This window comes from Hemiscyllium ocellatum, chromosome 5 (genome assembly GCF_020745735.1).
Source record: "Hemiscyllium ocellatum isolate sHemOce1 chromosome 5, sHemOce1.pat.X.cur, whole genome shotgun sequence".
Classification (NCBI taxonomy): Eukaryota; Metazoa; Chordata; class Chondrichthyes; order Orectolobiformes; family Hemiscylliidae; genus Hemiscyllium; species Hemiscyllium ocellatum.
The window spans coordinates 54983128-55004115 of record NC_083405.1 but is presented as its reverse complement, the minus strand read 5'-3'; the positions used below and the strand labels follow the sequence as shown (position 1 = coordinate 55004115).

The following is a 20988-nucleotide window of genomic DNA, read 5'->3' as shown; positions in this document are numbered from 1 at the left end:
AGGGAAAATTGTTGGGACAGCTAGATGCCTACTTACGGGCAGTTTATACCTGGTTCAGGTATTTAAATGCCCTGGCTGCAGTATTGGCAGTGGGATAGGAATTTGGGTTTTGGAATATGTAGATGTCCCCTTTGGGCAGGGGTAAATTTCCCTATTCAGCGCCATTGGATCTTTATATGTTGATATGTTTTTTTTCGGTTTTTGTTGTATATAGTCTTTGATAGCTTTGTAGGTCTAATGTCTCAGGCACAGTGCCTCCTTACTAGTTTGCTGTTTTTGGACAAAATGAGGACCGTTTAAGAATATTGCCATAACCCAGTAGTTATCAATACTGTTAAAGCAGAGAGGGCAATTTGATAGAGGGAAGGCAATATTGGCAAAACTCCTTTTCTTATGCCTATAGTGGGTATGATGGATTCAGGATTCAAACATTGGGCAGCTAGGGGTGTGTCTTGCATGGGTGATTTATTTGAGGGAGACATAATGATGTTGTTTGATCAGTTAGCATGGAAATATGAGCTATCTAACAGGGGCCTCCATTTTTTTTCAAGTTAGGGATTTTATTCAAAAAAAGGACCACTTTTGACTGATCCCTACAAATCCGACATAAAGGGGAGGGTGCTCTGTGCTGAGTACACTATCTGTCAGCACTTTACATCATCAGTTGGGGGTGGCCCTGCAGATGAGTTCGAACGACTGTGCAAGGTGTGGGAGAGAGAAAGATAGATGTTGAGGTCTCCACAGAGGCATGGGAAGATACTTGGGAAAACGCAAGAAAGATATCAATTTGCAATAAGACCCATGCTTTACAGTTGAAGATTCTCCACAGGGTCCATTTGGATCTGGATCATTTGTCAACATTCAAACCAGGGGTATCTTCAACATGCCCCAAGTGCAAGGTTGGTACGGGCACTCTTACTCATTGTATCTGGTCCTGTGGCAGGCTTCAAACATACTGGAGCACTGTGGCAGGTGCAATAGAGGGGATTTTGTGTGTAAGGGTGGAGAAGGACCCGATCTCTCCTCCTCTTGGCCTGCCCATTGTATTCCCTGTAGATGAACATTAGAAAAAACTTTTCAACATCCTCACTTGCTTCGCAAGAAAGAATATATGGATAGGTTGGGTGTCCAAATGAAACCTGGCCTGTCGGGTTGGAGGAAGATTGTTATGAGTATTTTGCATCACTGTAATAAAGTAGGATAGTAGAGACTTCTAAGAATATATAATACCTCAAAAGTCCCTATCAAAGTTAGCTACCAGATATTTGTGCCCTACATCCTAATTATTGATATAGTGTAAATAGTTAAGGCCCCAAAACTGATACTTATCAGATTGTAGTAGTTATATCAATGCCATCTCAAAAATATCCATTTATTTCTACTGCTGGCTGACTGTTAGCAAACCATTCCTTTATGCAATTCACCATTTGATCCCACAACACTTGATGTGGCACTTTATCAAACAGTGTTAATTAGCCAGTTTCCAATTTTCTGTGACCCTTCCAAAATCTAAGGAAGGTTGGAAATTAAAATCAACTAATCTACGTTTTCAGCGGCAAATTAATTTAAGTCCCAAGATGTAGGCTATATGTTCCTGGGGTCTTGCCAACCTTTAGGTCTAATAATTGGTGGAGCACATTTTGCTTCTTGTTGGTGACTGTTTCATGTTCTTCTGTCTTGGTTATCCCTTGATTCTTTAAATACATTTGGTAAATCTTTAAGTTTTCTACAATGAGGACAAACAAAAATGTCTTCTTTTCCATTACTGATTTACCAGACTTGCTCTCCAGAGGACCACTACTATCTTTAGTTACACTTTTCCTGTTTTAAAACCTACATCAACTTTCACGACCTGATTCTATATTAACATATAGTGTTCTTTCATACTTTATTTTCTCCCTCATTTTTTTTTAGTTATTCTTTAAAATCTGGAAATCATCTAAACCACACTAAACATTGCAGATTTGAACAGTGTTACTTCCTCAAATTGTCATTCTTTCTAACAGGGATAACGTTTTACTGAGAGGTCTTATATATTCTTAAAAGTCTCTAGTGTCTGAGAAAGGGTCACTGGACTCATTTTTCATAAGTTGATGAATTCAGTAATATTACTGTCAAAATCAGTTTAATAAATAAAAACAAAATCACTTGAGAAATGCAAAAAGTGATCTCTGAATGCAGATTCACTGTCTTGCATCCACCTTTATTGAGACATGATCTGCAACTGAAAGCTAAGGTTCATGCTATTGTCATTGTCAAAATGCAATTTAAATTCCATTTAAATGGCAGGGCCTAGCTTGATGCATTACAATTTTGAGCCAGAGGAAATTGCAAGACTACCTAAATTAGAGCAAAATGAATGCCTGTGTCTGAAAATTGGATGCAATCTGAAAATTATTGGAGTATCAGCTGGACCTTTTTCAAAAGTATTTTTTAAAATATTTATGCAATGGAGAAGTAATGAAAACCCAGTTGTTCCAGTCGTGCACAATGTAGACATCCAGAGTAACAGAAACATTTCTGATCTTTTTTGCATTGAACTCTTGGCATGGGTTGTAACACCTATCCTGAGGATATTAGGAGGCATTTTAAGCTGTTTACTTAAATGGTTTAATTTGTTGCTTTATTAGGAATTAGCACAAATTGTAACATCAAATACCTTTACCTTAAGACTGAATAGATTTAATTGTTCTTTACTGCAGCACACTAGCTTAGTATTTGGAACTTGTGAAAGTAGTGAAATCCCCAAACCTTGTAGATTGTTGTCTTTTCAGAATTTTGATTTATTTTTAAGCTGGCTCAAAGTGGCACAGGTCATTCTGTACTGATGGATGTGGCAGAGTCAGCATACAGATTTATACTCGGTGGAATTGCTGGAGGTTAGTCGAAAAACATTTTCTTTCCCTGAATATATACATAATTTCTGTATTTAAAAATGTCTTCTGTAGCTTCCTTTGGATTAGATTCTTCATTGTATTGATGAGAGACCATATCATAGTAACCTTTATATAAATGCTTTTAAAACTGCCACAGATCAGAGGCAATATTTCTGTTTCACTTGGCTCCAGATTGGCTTCAGAAGAAGCAAGTTAATAATGAGTTAGAATACTTCTGATACAATTTTAATTAAAATCTTTCTTTGTAAGTTGGCAGATGAAAAGAACTTAATTGATGAATTAGATTCTACTATGGGAGTAATTTTGTGCCTCTTGCTTTGACTCTGTTTGTATAAATTTTAAAATAACGTTATTGATACTTTTCTCTACAGCCACAGGTGCCACTTCTGTCTACCCAATTGACCTAGTGAAAACCCGTATGCAAAATCAACGCTCCACAGGAGCATTTGTGGAAGAGATTATGTACCGTAACAGCTTTGATTGCTTCAGGAAAGTGCTGCGATATGAAGGCGTAATTGGACTTTATAGAGGTCAGTTTGTGCATTGTTCTGCAGTCCGTACACATTATTGACAGGATTTTTCAAAGGAAATATGATCCCTCTATTCTAGGCAGCAGAGATTATCACTTATTTGATAAATCCTGTCCACACATTTTGCTTGAAGAATACGTCGCCATTCCTAGAACTGCTCAAAATTTAAACTGGTTACAACTTAGTTAAGAAGGGTGGTTTGATTATTTTGTTTGTCTTAACCTCCAATTGACAGACAACATTTGAATTTAAAAAGGGAAGAGGTATTACCAATCTTTAAATCTATATTTAAATATATCTTTAAATCAGACCGCATACAGCTCAGTAACAGAATCAAGCCACCCAGTTTCCTTTAGTTATAAATGAAAAAGAAGTTTATTGCAAATAAGACAAGTGAAGATGTAAAGATTATTAACAAAGAGTTGAAACTGTTCAAATATCTATATCTATCCTTTTTGAAAGTTCATTCCGTTCACAACCTCTAGGTCTCGTGAAGAGATATAAAAATTCTTTAGAGACTTAAATGTACTTGGGCCAATCAGAGTCATAGAGATGTACAGAATAGAAACAGACCCTTTGGTCCAGCTCGTCCATACCAACCAGATATCCTGGATTAATCTAGTTTCATTTGCCAGCACTTGGCCCATATCCCTCTAAACCCTTTCTATTCATATACCCATCCAGATGCCTTTTAAATGCTATAATTGTACCAGCCTCCACCACTTCCTCTGGCAACTCATTCCATATATGCACCATGTGAAAAGGTTGCCTGTTAGGTAAGTCCTTCGATATCTTTCCCCTCTCACCCTGAACCAATGCCCTCTAGTTCTGGACTCCCCCAGCCCAGGGAAAATACCTTGTCGATTTATCCTATCTATGCCCCTCATGATTTTATAAACCGCTATAAGGCCACCCCTCAGCCTCCGATGCTCCAGGGAAAATAGCCTCAGCCGATTCAGCCTCTCCCAACAGCTCAGATACATTTAGGAAAAATAATGATGGATTGTCCTAATGCTAGTCTGTAGCTGAAGTCACTTTGCATACAAGCCAATGGCATTAATGCTGCTATACCCATCAGGTTATGGATGGCTGAAATTATGTTTCTGGAGATGGTGATGTATATTTTAAATGCTTCTTTAGCAGCCTTCAATTTGAGGTGGTCATGCTTAACAGAGAGGGATGAAAGCATGTTGTTCAATAGGCTATTTATCTCAGACTCTAACTTTACAAATGTAATATTTTTATTGCATCCACAAACTGGTTTATGTGATCTTTCTCTAAGTATTGTAGACCGGTTAACTCTAGTTGAGCAACTTATATTCTTTGCAAAGGTAACCATTTTCCCTCTGCCACTAGTTATCTTTGCTTTGCAAAGTGGCCTTTCCAAAAATACAAGATGTAGATACTTATCATCGTTTGGAATTGCAGAATCTGAGTATTTATGGAAGAAGACACATTTTGTTGAAACTTTTTGCCTTGCACTCATCAGGACCTTTCAGAAGAAAATCAAGGGGAAAACCAGCATTCATACTGCATGAGACAAAAGAGTGAAAGTATTTAACAAGGTGGGACTAGTTTAGTTTGGGATTACGGTCGGCATGGATTTGGATCAAAGGGTCTTTTTCTGTTCTGTGTGACTCTATGACTCGACAAGTGGACTGTGATTGATTGAAGTATCACCATGGAAAATGCCAGACTTTGTTTGAATTTTAAACCAGGCAAGTTGATTCTAATTGGTCAGGGAATTGCCCTGAGAACTGGACTGGAGAATGCCTGTCACCTTTTCTGAGTTGAAGCAGGCTTTGTCTGTGCGTACATGTTTATTCTGTCTTCAAAGAAAAGGGCCTGTGTATTGATATGCTACATTGAAGTGCACCATATTGTAATTGTGAATAACAATCTAAATTAGCTATCAATAAAATTCCTCACATGTTGAGAATTATTCAGCAAATGCCCATTTGCAGAGTTACACGTGTGTTGCCCTTTTTATGAGCATGGGTTGGTTGAGTGCAGTGCAGTGCATTCACTTGTTGTGAACAGCCAAATGAATATGCTCTTTGATGTGACCTTCTTGTCTTTTGGATGAATAATCTACGTATCAGGCACCATAGCATAATACAGATGTTTGTCCACTTAATTATATTCTGAGTTAATATTTGAGATATCACATCTTTGTAACAAAACTGTTAACTTTCTTTGCTTTGTTTCTATTATGTTTCGTTTTCTTTATGAACTCTTGCGATATTGAATTCAGTGTTAACTTTATGAATTGCTGAGATAACATTGCAAACTGGTTATCAATAGATTTCCACAAATTGAGCATTAAGTTTGAAGAATTTTTTAAATCTTTGAATAACACACTTGGTAAACTTACAGTTAATCTCTTGAGCTGTATAATAATACCAATATTACATGTGGGAAAAAGTACTCTTCCTTGCTGTCAGTATGTGTACATTATGACAGTTGTACTTACGATTCATTGGGTGATATAATTTTCAAAATTAGGAGAGGGAATCTGAACTTCCCGTCAGAATTTTACAGGGTTGGTTGGGACAGTTCCAGAAGCTTGAGAAAGTATATATGAGTAGAAAATACTGGATCAAAGTTGACTAACTTCATGTGCTTGCTTATTTTACTGATCCCGCTAACATATTATGAACCAGGCTCGACCCCCTCAAAATATTTCAACAAAGTAGCCCAGATCTTAACTTTGCTAGTTGTTTTAAGAGTGGATATTCCAGAGTGATGCAGTTGGTCAAACCACTTAGTTTTAAACAAAACAGCATTTATTTACAAGATTACCGAATGAACCACAAACAAGAGAACAGAATACAGAATAAATTAATCTATCTGAAAACCCAACAGATTATCCCAACTTAATGATGCTGTTCTCAATACTTGCAACAATTCCCATAAACATCCTTTGGTACAAAAAGTAAAATCAAACACAGATTCTTATAGGAGAGAAATCAGAGAGTACCAGCCTGGACCTGCTTCTTTGCGTCCAGCAGCTTTTACAGACAACTATTTGCTAACCAAACTGAACCAGAGTAAAGCTGAGTTGGGAGAACTGGCCACTTCCCTTTCATTATACAAGTTTTTTTTAACTTGAAAGATTTTATCTGAGGCAGTATCTGGTATCTATAATCAAAATGGCCCTAAAATCCTTCAAGCCCAGACTTTTCAGAATATGTCTTTTCTGACCTTTCTTAAAATAAAAACCGAGGACAGCATAACCTTGTTAAAGGAGTGACATTGTAACACATGAAGAACAGACTTCAAACTGCAGTATAATGGGAAGCTATTTAATAGACTTAACTGGTCAATTATCATCAGTTGTGCAATGTATTTCAGATTTTTCCAGTGATGCATCGAAAAGACAGGTATTCCAAGCTTCATTCACTTAAAGAAGATGGCAAGGAAGCGGGGTTTCAGTATTGGCTTTATCCAACAGCAAAAAAGGGACAAATTGGTCATGACGGGGAATGTGAAGCAATACAGGCAGTGGCACCTAAGCAAGAGTGAGGAAAGGTTGTGCTGCCGCAGTGTCATTGGTACAGTAGTGTCTTTTCAGAAGAAGCAAGGGAAAAGAGGGGCTGGTGCCAGCTTTATACTAAACCTTTCATGGTTAAAGAGTTCACTTTCCAAGCACTTCATACACCATATTTCTGGCCCCAATGAGGGGAAGTGAGATCAGCCTTAGGCAGCCTCCTGGCCTATGAGGACCAATGTTGTGTTGGTGTCAAAGAAGGGCATACACTGGTATATAAATAGCCTCCAGTGAGCAGAAGAGTCTACAGTCATCTGAAGTATGGCTAGTTCCAGATATCTGACTGACCGTGTCAACAAAGGCAGCTCTTCCCAAGGAAGACCATTGCTGATTTTTGTACTGTGCTGAAGAACAAATTGTGACTTTTTCAGTTTTGTAGACATCCAGTATCATTGTGGCTCTGAAATATTAGCCCTCTGTTTCTTTCCAGTAACCCACTGGAGATATCTTTGGGAACAGAATTGGCACATTGGGAGAATGAAGGTGGGGGGGGGGGGGGGTCACCAATGCTTTGTTGAAGTGTTTTGGGTTTGCGAATCTGTCTGTTACGACATTGATCTACAGAGTCATATGGAGAGATCGATTGTGATGGGTGCTGTCACTGAATTTCCTAAATGCAAACCGTCATTGAGTGCTAATGTCAATAAGAAGAGCTCCCATTCACTCAACTGGTACATGACCACTGTTGAAAGATCCTTCAGTTGTGTGCACAGTTCCTAGGAACTATCAAGTAGACCATAGGGCTTCTGAAATGCAGTTAAGCTATCGATATTGATCTTCTGCTCCCCTTGTTGTGCCTCAGAGAGGACTTTGAATATCATGGTTGCTGTACATGTAGAATCTGGCATTGCAGCAAGGGGAGGCATTGAGCAACAAGGATCTTAACTGTTGCTGTTTTTTTTGCAAATTACTTATGGATGGGCCTGTGTCCACTGTTTTTGATTCTGAATGGTGCCCAGTGTACTTCATATTACCCTGCTATGGAAAGGTGTCTCAAAAATGTGAATAGCTGAAGAGAGAACTCTCTCACTTCTGCTTTGCAGTAAGCCGGTGAGTGTTTTTCTCCACAAAGAAGATGCTGCCATCAAACCAATAAGGCGTTTTGCCTACCATGTAAGTGAGTAATCTGATATCTGCATTTTAGCGCCGGTGTGATGTATATATAGGTGAAACATATCAAACAACAGATCCCATTGATATTCACAGTGGCTGCAAAATTCTGTGCCCTCATCATTGTTGCGATTACATCTGGCACTACTAATTGTCAATCTTTGCCTGCAGCAGTCAAGGAAAATGTGGCCCTGAGTTTGTTTGTGGCTAAATCCTTTCAATGGCTAGCTACTGACCACTGTGGCATCTCACTTTTGATTACACACCTCTGCATCACCCATGTGATAGATGCTTTCTTCTTTAGGCTGGACAACACATCAGCTTCCCAATTGATGGGGTATCTCAGGTTCAGAGTGTACTGGGTTTTGCCACATCATAGAACTTCCCCAGTTGAAGGATATTGTGGTACCCAATTTGCCATCACAGCATCAGTGACTTGCTGGTAAGACCCATTCACAGGGAGACCATCACTCCCTGAGTTTTTAGCTAGTCTTTCATGGGTGTGTATTCTTTCCCTGTAGATGCTATGATGATTTTGTTATTCACCAGTTTAGTCTTCTGCAGGTACTCCATCTCTAATGTCCATGGAAAGATTCTAGGGGTCAAAGGGAATTCATTGTGGAGCTGGCTTTTCACCTCTCTGTGAGGGACTCAAAAGGAGGTGCAGACGCATTTAATGAAAGCCATCTGGTCTCCAGAATCCTCAGTTGTCAGTCAATCTGCATACTGATGACTTATTTTTGCAGGCAGGAGATGTTGGATAGTTTCCTGCAACACACATCGGCAAGTACTCCTTAACGGTAATGGTCTCTACATCATTCACAATACGGCAGAAAAGACAATGAGAAACGGTTCCCACTAGTGAAAGGTTTGAGAACCAAAGACTGCAGGTTTCAAGTGATTGACAAAATAACTAAAAGTGACGTGAGGAAGAGAAATGAATAAGCACCTGAAGAGGGAAATATAGATTCTAACTGACCTAAGGCTTTAGAAACTGTGTAATATGGTATTCATGTTTCCATTGTATCAACCAGCAATACTTGTCAATTAAAAGGACTTTGGTCCATTAATATTTGGCTGGTAATGTTCAGCTGGTCGCTGGAAGATTCATGTGCCTCCCATTGTTAGCCACTAACAGTCCCCATTAATAGCTATTCACCCTCCTAGCTAGACCGTTATCTATTCCTTTGTCTAACTGTTCTTCTGTCCCTTTGGGCTCTATCCCCACCTATTGTTTACTGCTTACCCCCTCTGCCACCCTATCTTCTGCATATAAACCAACATTTTCTTAGCTACCATCTAAGGAAGGGTCAATCAACCCAAAACGTTAACTCTGATTTCGCTCCGCAGGTGCTTCCAGACCTGCTGAGCTTTTCTAGCTATTTCTATTTTTGTCTCTGAATTCCAGCAACTATAGTTCTTTTAGTCTTTAACTCATTCAGTGGATAATGCATTTGTACTATATGGCAATGTTTCCGAGGTGTTGTAAACTCTGTTCTGTTACTATTTGACGAGTTCAGTATGCAAATGATCCAAAGACCAGGATGACACCCATGTGACTGGCAGCCTAGAGGCATCAAAGCAACAGAATGCAAGACTAAGAATGTTCAGATAAATCGCTCTGTAACTGCATGTTATAGGATGTCTCTTAAGTAAACCTGTTTGAGATGTTCAAGTAAATTGGACCCTACACTACTTATCAATCATTTTTGAGAGTTGAAATTCTATGTAGAACATCGAATGTTACAGCGCAGTACAGCCCATGTGGCCCTTAATCTTATGCTGACCTGTGGAACCAACCTGAAGCCCATTTAACCTAAACTATTCCACTCTCATCCATATGCCTGTTCAATGACCACATAAATGCCCTTAAAGTTTCCCCTACTACTCTGAGTAAAGAAACTCCTTTGACATCTGTCCTGTATCTATCACCCCTCAATTTAAAAAGCTCTGTCCTCTGATGCTAGCCATTGCCATCCAAGGAAAAAGGCTCTCACTGTCCAACCTATCTAACCCACTGATTATCTTATATGTCTCAATTAAGTTGCTTCTCAACCTTTTTCTCTTAAAAGAAAACAGCCTCAAGTCCCTCAGCCTTTCCTTCTAAGACCATCCCTCCATATCAGACAACATTCTAGTAAACTTTGTTTCAATCCTTTCCAGTGCTTCCACATTCTTCCGATAATGCGGTGACCAGAACTGTATGCAATACTCCAAATGTGGCCATACGAAGTTTTGTACAGCTACAGCATGATCTCATGGTTCTGAAACGCAGTCCCTCTACAAATAAAAGCAAAAACACCATATGCCTTCTTAACAACCGTATCAACCTGGCAACTTTCAAGGATCTATGTACCTGGACACTGAGATTTCTCTGCTCAGCTATTCTACCAAGAATCTTATCATTAATCCAGTACTTTGCATTTCTGTTACTCCTTCCAAAGTGAATTACCTCACACTTTTCTGCATTAAACTCAGCTAGCCAATTTCTGATCCAAACTGCTAAATCACCCTCAATCCCATGCCTCAGTACTTTGTGCAATAGCCTATCTTGGGGAAACTTATCAAATACCTTACTGAAATACATATACACTGCATCAACCGTTTTACCCTCATCCACTTGTTTGGTCACCTTCTCAAAGAACTCAATAAGGTTGGTGAGGCATGACCTACCCTTAAAACCACGTTGATTATCCCTAATCAAGTTATTCCTTTCTAGATGATGATAAACTCTATCTCTTATAATCCTTTCCAACACTTTACCCACAACTGAAGTAAGGCCCACAGGTGTGTAATTTGCAGTGTTGTCTCTACTCCCCTTCTTGAACAAGGGAACAACATTTGCTATTCTCCAGTCTTCTGGCACTATTACTGTCGACAGTGATGACATTAAGATCAAAGCCAAAGGCTTGGCAATCTCCTCCCTGGCTTCCCAAAGAATCCTAGGATAAGCCCCATCTGGCCCAATGGACTTACTTATTTTTACACTTTCCACAATTGCTAATACCTCTTCCTTAAACACCTTAATCCCATCTAGTCTAGTGGCCTGTATCTCAGTATTCTCCTCAAACACATTGTCTTTTTCTGGTGTGAATACTGACAAAAAGTATTAATTTAAGGCATCCCTATCTCCTCTGACTCCATGTACAGCTTCCCATCACTATGCTTGATTGCCCCTAATCTTGCTCTAGTCATTCTTTTATTCCTGATATAGCTATTAAAAGCCTTAGGTTTTTTGTTAATCCTATCCACCTATGACTTCTCATATTCCCTCCTGGCTCTTCTTAGCTCTCTCGTGAAGTCTTTCCTTGCTAACTTGTAACTCTCAAGTACCCTAATTGAGCCATCATATATTATCCCAACATAAGCCTCCTTCCACTTGACAAGAGATTCAACTTGCTTAGTAAACCATGCTTCCCTTGCTCAACAACTTCCTCCCTGGCTGGTGCGTATTTATCAAAGGCCTGCAATAGTTGGGTCTTGAATGAACTCCATATTTCAATTGTGCCCATTCCCTGCAGTTTCCTTCTCCATCCTATGCATCCTAAATCTTGCCTAATCACATCATAATTGCCTTTTCCCCAAGCTATAACTCTTGCCCTGTGGTATATACCTGTTCCTTTCCATCACTAAAGTAAACGTAACTGAATTATGATCTCAATAACCCAAGTGCTCACCTACCTCCAAATCTTACACCTGACCGGGTTCACTACCCAGTACCATATCTAATGTGGCCTCACTCCTTGTTGGCCTGTCTACATACTGTGTCAGGAAACCCTTCTGCACAATTTGGACAAAAACTGACCTATCCAAAGTACTTGAACTATAGTATTCCCAGTCAATATTTGGAAAGTTAAAGTCCCCATGACAACTACCCTGCTACTCTCACTCCTATCGAGGATCATCCATGCTATTCTATCCTCTCCATCTCTGAAACTGTTTGGAGGTCTACAGAAAACTCTCAACAGGACAACCTCTCTCATATTTCTAATTCTATATTAAGGAACATAAAACAAAAATACAAGAAGCTTTTCTGAGTACTCCTTGACTTTCTCCTGTACCACTTGCTAGAAGGATGAGCATAAGATGAAAGATATAAACTAAAGGTGATATGGGGAAAGGATTTAATGGAATTATTATGCAAATTCTCAGATTTCAGTTGGTAGTGACAGCAAGTCAATATGAGTGATTTTTATGTGCTGTGTGGCAGTGTGATTTTCAGTCCTGACATCAGTTAGTTAGCAGACCTCCATCTTTCCCTAACAATGTCCATACACTCCAACGTGCTGCCCATCTCCATGTCCGCCTGCATCACACATCGGCAAGTATTCCTTAGCTGTAACGGTCTCTGCATCTTTGTATAGGGTGATCCCATTCTGCCTTTTTCTGGAATTTTGCATCCTTTTCTTCGCGTAGAGGGATAGTAGATTGTGAGTATAAGCCACTTGACTGGATTTTGTGAGTTACAGTTTTCCCATTACTTCCCTTGACAGAAAGACAAGTCGAGAGCCAATCCACAGCATCCAATTTACACATGGAGGGGCATTAATTGGCTCAAAGTAATACGTCTACCCTCATCTGAGGACGAAGTCACACCACTGCAACCTGATGGCACCTTTGCCGTCAGATTACAGCAGGCCACTTCTGAAACTACATGAAATCCCAAAAGAAAAGAAACTGATTCAGATCTCAAGGTAAGTATGATATATCAGTGAAGCTAAGCTGGCAAATCACAGGAAAGGAGGTGAGGGCTGTGTTGAGAATCCTATGCTGAAGGGTAAAGATTGAGGGTGCTGTGATCTTGGAAAGAGCTATATACATATAATGGGCCCAAGGGATTTCTGAAGGTAGTCCCTCACCCACTTTCTGAACATAAAAGTTGCATGAGTCCATTAAGATGAGCTTCCCCTGCTACTGGAGAAATAGCAGTAAGGGTGGGATGAGGCCGTTCATTTTCTGTTAACTGGTCGCTTAAGCGCTTCAATTTGTTGTGGTTCTGATCGTCGAGCTGGGAGTTTTTGTTGCAAACATTTCGTCTCCTTTCTAGGTGACATCCTCAGTGTTTGGGGTCGATGTCTAGACCCTATATACAGGCCACTGCAGTGGACAGCAACTGACAACCGGAAGCAGCAGATTCAAACCACTATAAATGCCAAAGGAATCAGCACAGAAGCGCTTCACAGGAGGCTCCCAAGCACTGAGGATGTCACCTAGAAAGGGGATGAAACGTTTGCAACAAAAACTCCCAGCTTGGCGAACAGAACCACAACAACGAGCACCTGAGCTACAAATCTTCTCACAAACTTTGAGCGCTTCAATTTGTTCAGAGATAAGCTGACTGTATAACCCAACTTTGTGGTAGAATGAGAGATGGGTTAGGGGTAGGCAGATGAGACACAACATTTTGTGATTTCCCACCTTACAACTTATCAATTGAGGGGGACTGTAAAAGCCATCTTATAGATTGAACAAAAGAACAGTTTGGCAATATCTGTGCAGAATGACTGAGAAATTGATGAGGTGAGGGTGAGTGCCAGAGTGACTGGTGAGATGGAAGTTTGAGGAATGACTGCATGAGATGGGAATGTGTGGAGCTGCAAGCTATGTTGATATGAGAAATATTGTACAAGAGATTGCTGAGGAATTCAGAGTATGGGAGTTGACACTTGAATTTGGGATGACACTAATCTTTCTTATACTAAAAAAAATCATTGAAGATCTTGGGGAAATGAAACCAACTCACTTCAGCAAAAACTACTTCCCAAAGAGTCAGGTTCCTGACGTGCAGTAGAGTCCCTACACCTCTTTACACAGGTTACTTGCACAAAAATTCTGCTTAATATATATGTATTTAATATTCTTCTTATTTACTTTCATGGGTGTCACTGGTTCAGACAATGTTTATAGCCTGTCCCTGTTTGCCCTTGCAAAGGAGGTGGTGAGCTGCTTCTTGATCTGCTGCAGTCTATGTGCTGTAGGTACATTTATAATGTGCTTAGAGAGATGGGGGGTGGGGAGTAGAGGGAGGGGTTTCCAGCTTTTTTGATCCAGTGATCCTGAAGGAATGGTGATATGTTTCAAAGTCACGATGGTGTATGTTATAGAGGGGAACTTGCATTAGTGATGTTCCCATATATCTGCTGCCGTTGTCCTAGACGGTGGTGGCCATGATGGAAGGTGCTGTCTAAGGATCTTTAGTGAATTTGTGCATTCTATTTTGTAGAATGGTGGAAGGACTGGATACCTGTGGATGTGGTGTCAATTAGCGGGCTCCTTTGTCAGGATGATGTTAAGATTGGATTAGATTCCTTACATTATGGAAACAGGCCCTTCGGCCCAACAAGTCCACACTGACCCTCTGAAGAATAGCCCACTCAGACCCATTCCCCTACCTTGTATTTATCCCTGACTAATGCACCTAACACTATGGGCAATTTAGCTTGGCCAATTCACCTGAACTGCACATCTGTGGATTGTGGGAGGAAACAGGAGCACCCGGAGGAAACCCACACAGATACGGGGAGAGTGTGCAAACTCCACAAAGACAGTCACCCAAGGCAGGAATCGAACCCGGGTCCCTGGCACTGTGAGGCAGGGACACTGCGCCGACCCAGCTTGAGTGTTGTTGGGGCTGCACTTATCCATGTAAGTGGAGGATATTCCATAAAACTTCTGACTTTTGCCTTGTAGATGGTAGACAGCCTTTGGGAAGTCAGGGCATTAATTACTTGCTGCAGTATTCCTAGGAAAAAGTGAGGACTGCAGATGCTGGAGATCAGAGCTGAAAATGTGTTGCTGGAAAAGCACAGCAGGTCAGGCAGCATCCAAGGAGCAGGAGAATCGACGTTTCAGATATGAACCCTTCTTCAGGAAGGGCATGCGCCCTTCTTCAGCCGTCATTCCTAACCTCTGACTTGTTCTTGTAGACACTGTTTATATTGGCGAGTCTAGTTCAGTTTCTGGTCAATGGTAGCCCACAGGACGTCCATGATGAAGGACTCAGTAAAGGTAAAGTTGTTGGAAATAAGTAGGTGGTGGTTAGATTGTCTCTTATTGGAGATGATGGTGGGCGGCACGGTAGCACAGTGGTTAGCACTGCTGCCTCATAGCGCCAGAGACCCGGGTTCAACTCCCGCCTCAGGCGACTGACTGTGTGGAGTTTGCACATTCTCCCCGTGCCTGCGTGGGTTTCCTCCGGGTGCTCCGGTTTCCTCCCATAGTCCACAGCAGGTCAGGTGAATTGGCTGTGCTAAATTGCCCGTAGTGTTAGGTAAGGGGCAAATGTAGGGGTATGGGTGGGTTGCGCTTCGGCGGGTCGGTGTGGACTTGTTGGGCCGAAGAGCCTGTTTCCACACTGTAAGTAACCTAATCTAATCTAATGATCATTACATTTGTGTGGTGTGAATGTTATTTGCCGATTTTTAGCCAAACATGGATATTGTCCGCTTGTTGTTGCATTTCGAAATAGACTGCTTCAGTATCTGAGAAGTTGTGAATGTTGCTGAATATTATGTAACCATAGGTGAATATTTTCACTTCTGACCTTCTGGTAGATGGAAGGTTATTGACAAAACATATGTATATGAGTTGGCATAGGACCTCCCCTGAGGAACTCTTGCAGTTAATATCCTGGAGCTGAGATAACTGATCCCCAATAAACAGAACTATCTTTCTATCAGTTGTTGTTTGATAGCACAGTTGATAACACCTTCCATCACTTCACTGATGAATAAAAGTAGACGAATTGGACAGTAATTTGACTGGGTTGGATTTTGTTCTGCATTTTGTGTACAAAAATATATGGGCAATTTCTCACATTGTTAGGTTGATGCTAGTGTTGCAGCTATACTGGAAATGCTTGGCTAGGAGTGCAACAAGTTCTGGAGCTTGAATCTTCAGTACTATTGCTAGAATGTTATCAGGGTCTACAACCTATGCAATATGTAGTGTCTTCAACTGTTTCTTGATATCACATGGAGTGAATCAAATTAGCTGAAGACTGATATCTGTGAGGCTGAGGACCTTGGGAGGAGATTGGGATGGATCATCCACTGGGTACTTCCGGCTAAAGATTGTTCCAAATGCTTCAGCCGTATCTTTTGCACTGATACACTGGGCTCTCCTGTCATTAAGTTCTGTTTTGTAGCTCCACCAGGTTGACACCTCATTTTTAGGTATGCCTGGTGCTGCCCTTGTCATGGCTTTCTACATTCTTTATTGAATGAGGGTTAATTGTCTGTCTTGAAGGCAGTGATAAAGTGGGGAATATGTGATACCATGAGGTTGCAGATCATGTTGGAGTTCAGTTCTGCTACTATTGATGGCCCAAAACGCCTCATGGATGCGCAGTCTTGAGTTGCTAGATCTGTTCAAAGTCTGGACCATTTAGCATGGTGGTGGCTCCACCCAACACAATAGAGAATGTGTGAAGGTGGGACTTTATCTCGCCAAGTACTGTGTAGTAGTCACTTTTACCGATCCTGTCATTGATAGATGCATCTGCAGGTGGCAGATTGGTAATAAAATCGTGTATGTTTTTCCCTCTGTTTGTTGCCTCACCACCTACTGTGGACCCATTCTAGCAGCAGAATTAAGGAGAATCCGAAAGCATTTTATTCTTATATAAGAAGCAAGCAGGTAACTAGAGAAAGGATTGGTCCACTAAAGGATAATGAAGGAAATCTGTGTGTTGAACTTGAGAGAATGGGTGAGATTCTGAATGATTACTTTGCATTATTGTTCACTGAGGAGAGGAACATGATGAATGTTGAGATTAGAGATAGAAGTTTGATTAGTCTGGATTACGTTGACTTAAGTAGGGAAGACATGTAGGCTAGAAGTTATTAAGCTAGACAAATCCCCAGGACCGGATGGGATCGATCCCAGGTTGCTGAGGAAGGCAGGAGAGGAAATAACTGGGGCCCTGACAGATATCTTTATGGCATCCTTAAACACAGGTGAGGTGCATAGAACATAGAAAAATACAGCGCAGTACAGGCCCTTCGGCCCTCGATGTTGTGCCGACCAAAGCCTACCTAACCTACACTAGCCCAATAACCTCCATATGCTTATCCAATGCCCGCTTAAATGACCATAAAGAGGGAGAGTCCACCACTGCTACTGGCAGGGCATTCCATGAACTCACAACCCGCTGAGTAAAGAATCTACCCCTAACATCTGTCCTATACGTACCACCCCTTAATTTAAAGCTGTGTCCCCTAGTAACAGCTGACTCCATTAGCGGAAAAAGGTTCTCACTATCAACCCTATCTAAACCCCTAATCATCTTGTACACCTTTATCAAATCTCCCCTAAACCTTCTTTTCTCCAATGAGGACAGCCCCAAGTGCCTCAGCCTTTCCTCATATGATCTTCCTACCATGCCAGGCAACGTCCTGGTAAACCTCCTCTGCAGTCGTTCCAATGCCTCCACGTCCTTCCTATAGTATGGCGACCAAAACTGCACACAATACTCCAGATGAGGCCGCACCAGAGTCTTATACAACTGCAACATGACCTCAGGACTCCGGAACTCAATTCCTCTACCAATAAAGCCCAGTACACCATATGCCTTCTTCACAGCACTATTTACCTGGGTGGCAACTTTCAGAGATCTGTGTACATGGACACCAAGATCCCTCTGCTCATCCACACTACCAAGTAGCCTACCATTAGCCCAGTAATCCATCTTCTTGTTACTCCTACCAAAGTGAATGACTTCACATTTAGCTACATTGAACTCCATTTGCCACCTTTCTGCCTAGCTCTGCAACTTATCTATATCCCGCTGTAATCTGCCACATCCTTCTTCGCTGTCCACAACTCCACCGACTTTCGTGTCATCCCCAAACTTGCTCACCCAGCTTTCAAGCCCCTCCTCTAGGTCATTTATAAAAATGACAAACAGCAATGGTCCCAAAACAGATCCTTGTGGAACACCGCTAGTAACTGCACTCCAAGATGAACCTATACCATCAACTACTACCCTCTGTCTCCTTCCAGCCAGCCAATTCCTAACCCAAACCTCTAATGCACCCTCAATGCCATACCTCCGTAGTTTTTGCATTAGCCTACCATGGGGTACCTTATCGAACGCCTTGCTAAAATCCATATACACCACATCTACTGCTTTACCCTCGTTCACTTCCTTGGTCACCTTCTCAAAGAACTCAATAAGGTTTGTGAGGCACGACCTGCCCTTCACAAAACCATGCCGACTATCCTTGATCGCATTATTCCTATCCAGATGTTCATAAATCCTATCCCTTACAGTTCTCTCTAAGACTTTGCCCACAACAGAAGTGAGACTCACTGGCCTATAGTTACTCGGGCTATCCCTACTCCCCTTCTTGAACAAGGGGACCACATTCGCTATCCTCCAGTCTTCTGGCACTATTCCCGTAGACAATGACGACATAAAAATCAAGGTCAATGGCTCCGCTATCTCCTCCCTAGCTTCCCAGAGGATCCTAGGATAAATGCCATCAGGCCCAGGGGACTTATCTATTTACATCCTTTCCAGTATTCCCCAGACCTCTTCCCTACATACCTCAAGGCCATCCATTCTAATCACTTGTGACTCAATATTCACATCAGCAACAATGTCCTGTTCCTGAGTGAATACTGACGAAAAGTATTGATTTAGTGTCTCTCTAATCTCCTCCACCTCCACGCACAACTTCCCACTACTATCCTTGACTGGACCGATACCTACCCTAGTCATCCTTTTATTCCTGACATACCTATAGAAAGCCTTTGGGTTTTCCCTAATCCTACCAACTAAGGACTTTTCATGCCCCCTTCTCGCTGCTCTTAGCTCTCTCTTTATATCCTTCCTGGCTACCTTATAACTCTCAATCGCCCCAACTGAACCTTCACGCCTCATCTTTACATAGGCCACCCTCTTCCCTTTCACAAGGGATTCCAATTCCTTATTAAACCACGGCTCCCTCACAAGACCCTTTACTCCCTGCCTGACTGGTACATACTTATCAAGGAAACCCAATAGCTGTTCCTTGAACAATCTCCACATATCATTTGTGTTCTTCCCTTGAAGCCTATTTTTCCAATTCACGCATCCTAAGTCATGCCTCACCGCATCATAATTTCCCTGCCCCCAGCTATAACTCTTGCCCTGCAGTGCACACTTATCCCTCTCCATCACTAGAGTAAAAGTCACCGAGTTGTGGTCATTGTCCCCGAAGTGCTCACCTACCTCCAAGTCTAACACCTGGCCTGGTTCATTACCTAGAACCAAATCCAGTATAGCCTCACCTCTTGTTGGCCTGTCTACATATTGTGTCAGGAAACCCTCCTGCACACATTGGACAAACACCGACCCATCTAACGAACTCGAGCTATAGCTTTCCCAGTTAATATCTGGGAAGTTAAAGTCCCCCATAACAACCACCCTGCTACTTTCACTCTTCTCCTGAATCATCCTCGCAATACTTTCCTCTACTTCTCTCGGACTATTAGGAGGCCTGTAGAAAACTCCTAACAGGGTGACCTCACCTTTCCTATTTCTAACCTCAGCCCAAACTACCTCAGACGGCAAGTCTTCCTCCATCGTCCTTTCCACCGCTGTAATACTATCCTTGATAAGCAATGCCACCCCCCCACCCCCTTTTACCCCCATCTCTGACCCTGCTAAAACATTTAAACCCTGGAACCTGCAAAAGCCATTCCTGTCCCTGTTCTACCCACGTCTCTGTAATGGCCACAACATCGAAGTCCCAGGCACCAACCCACGCTGCAAGTTCACCTACCTTATTTCTTATACTTCTGGCATTGAAGTATACACACTTCAAGCCACCTTCCTGTTTCCAGGCACCCTCCTTCGAGATTGATGCCTTGTTCCTAACCTCCCTACACTCAAGGTCCTGTACCCTAAAGCTACAGTCCAGGTTCCCATGCCCCTGCAGAGTTAGTTTAAACCCTCCCAAAGAGCACTAGCAAACCTCCCCCCAAAGATACTGGTGCCCCTCAGGTTCAGGTGTAGACCATCCTGTTTATAGAGGTCCCACCTTCCCCAGAAAGAACCCCAGTTGTCCAGAAACCGGAATCCCTCCCTCCTGCACCATCCCTGTAGCCACGCATTTAACTGTTCTCTCTCCCTATTCCTCGACTCTCTATCACGTGGCACGGGTAACAAACCAGAGACAACAACTCTGTTTGTTCTAGCTCTGAGCTTCCAACCTAGCTCCCTGAAAGCCTGCCTAACATCCTCACCCCTCTTCCTACCTATGTCGTTGGTGCCAACGTGGACCACGATCTGGGGCTGCTCCCCCTCCCCCTTAAGGACCCAGAAAACACGATCAGAGACATCACGTACCCTTGCACCTGGGAGGCAACATACCAATCGTGAGTCTCTGTCGCCCCCGCAAAACCGCCTATCTGTGCCCCTCACTATTGAGTCCCCAATAACTATCGCTCTACCTTTCTCCACCCTTCCCTTCTGAGCAACGGGGAGAGGCTCCGTGCCAGAGGCCTGAACCTCGTTGCTTACCCCTGGTAAGTCATCCCCCCCACAAGTATCCAAAACGGTATACTTGTTCTTGAGGGGAATGACCGCAGGGGGTCCCTGCACTGGCTGCTTCCTCCCACTCCCCCTCACTGTCACCCATCTCTCTATAACTTTCGGAGTAACTACTTCCCTAAAGCTCTGATCTATGACCACCTCTGCCTCCCGAATGATCCGCAGTGCATCCAGCTCCAGTTCCCTAACACGGTCTTGGAGGAGCTGGAGATGGGTGCACTTCTTGCAAGTGTAATCAGCAGGGACGCTAATGGCTTCCCTCACCTCATACATGTTGCAAGAAGAACATTGCACTGCCTTCGCTGCCATCCCTCTAAAAGGTAAACTTTAAAAACTAGATCTAAAGAAACAAACAAGCAAAAT

At 42.1% G+C, this 20988-nt stretch overlaps 1 protein-coding gene across 1 annotated transcript in view; it reads left to right on the top strand.

The window, feature by feature from the left end:
* The window catches only part of LOC132816192 (electrogenic aspartate/glutamate antiporter SLC25A13, mitochondrial), a 187810-nt gene that overhangs the window by 92950 nt on the left and 73872 nt on the right, over positions 1–20988 (top strand). The window contains exons 9-10 of the mRNA XM_060825688.1: positions 2795–2879; positions 3269–3427. Of these exons, the coding sequence (XP_060681671.1) occupies positions 2795–2879; positions 3269–3427 (244 nt within the window). The remainder of the gene's footprint in view (positions 1–2794; positions 2880–3268; positions 3428–20988) is intronic.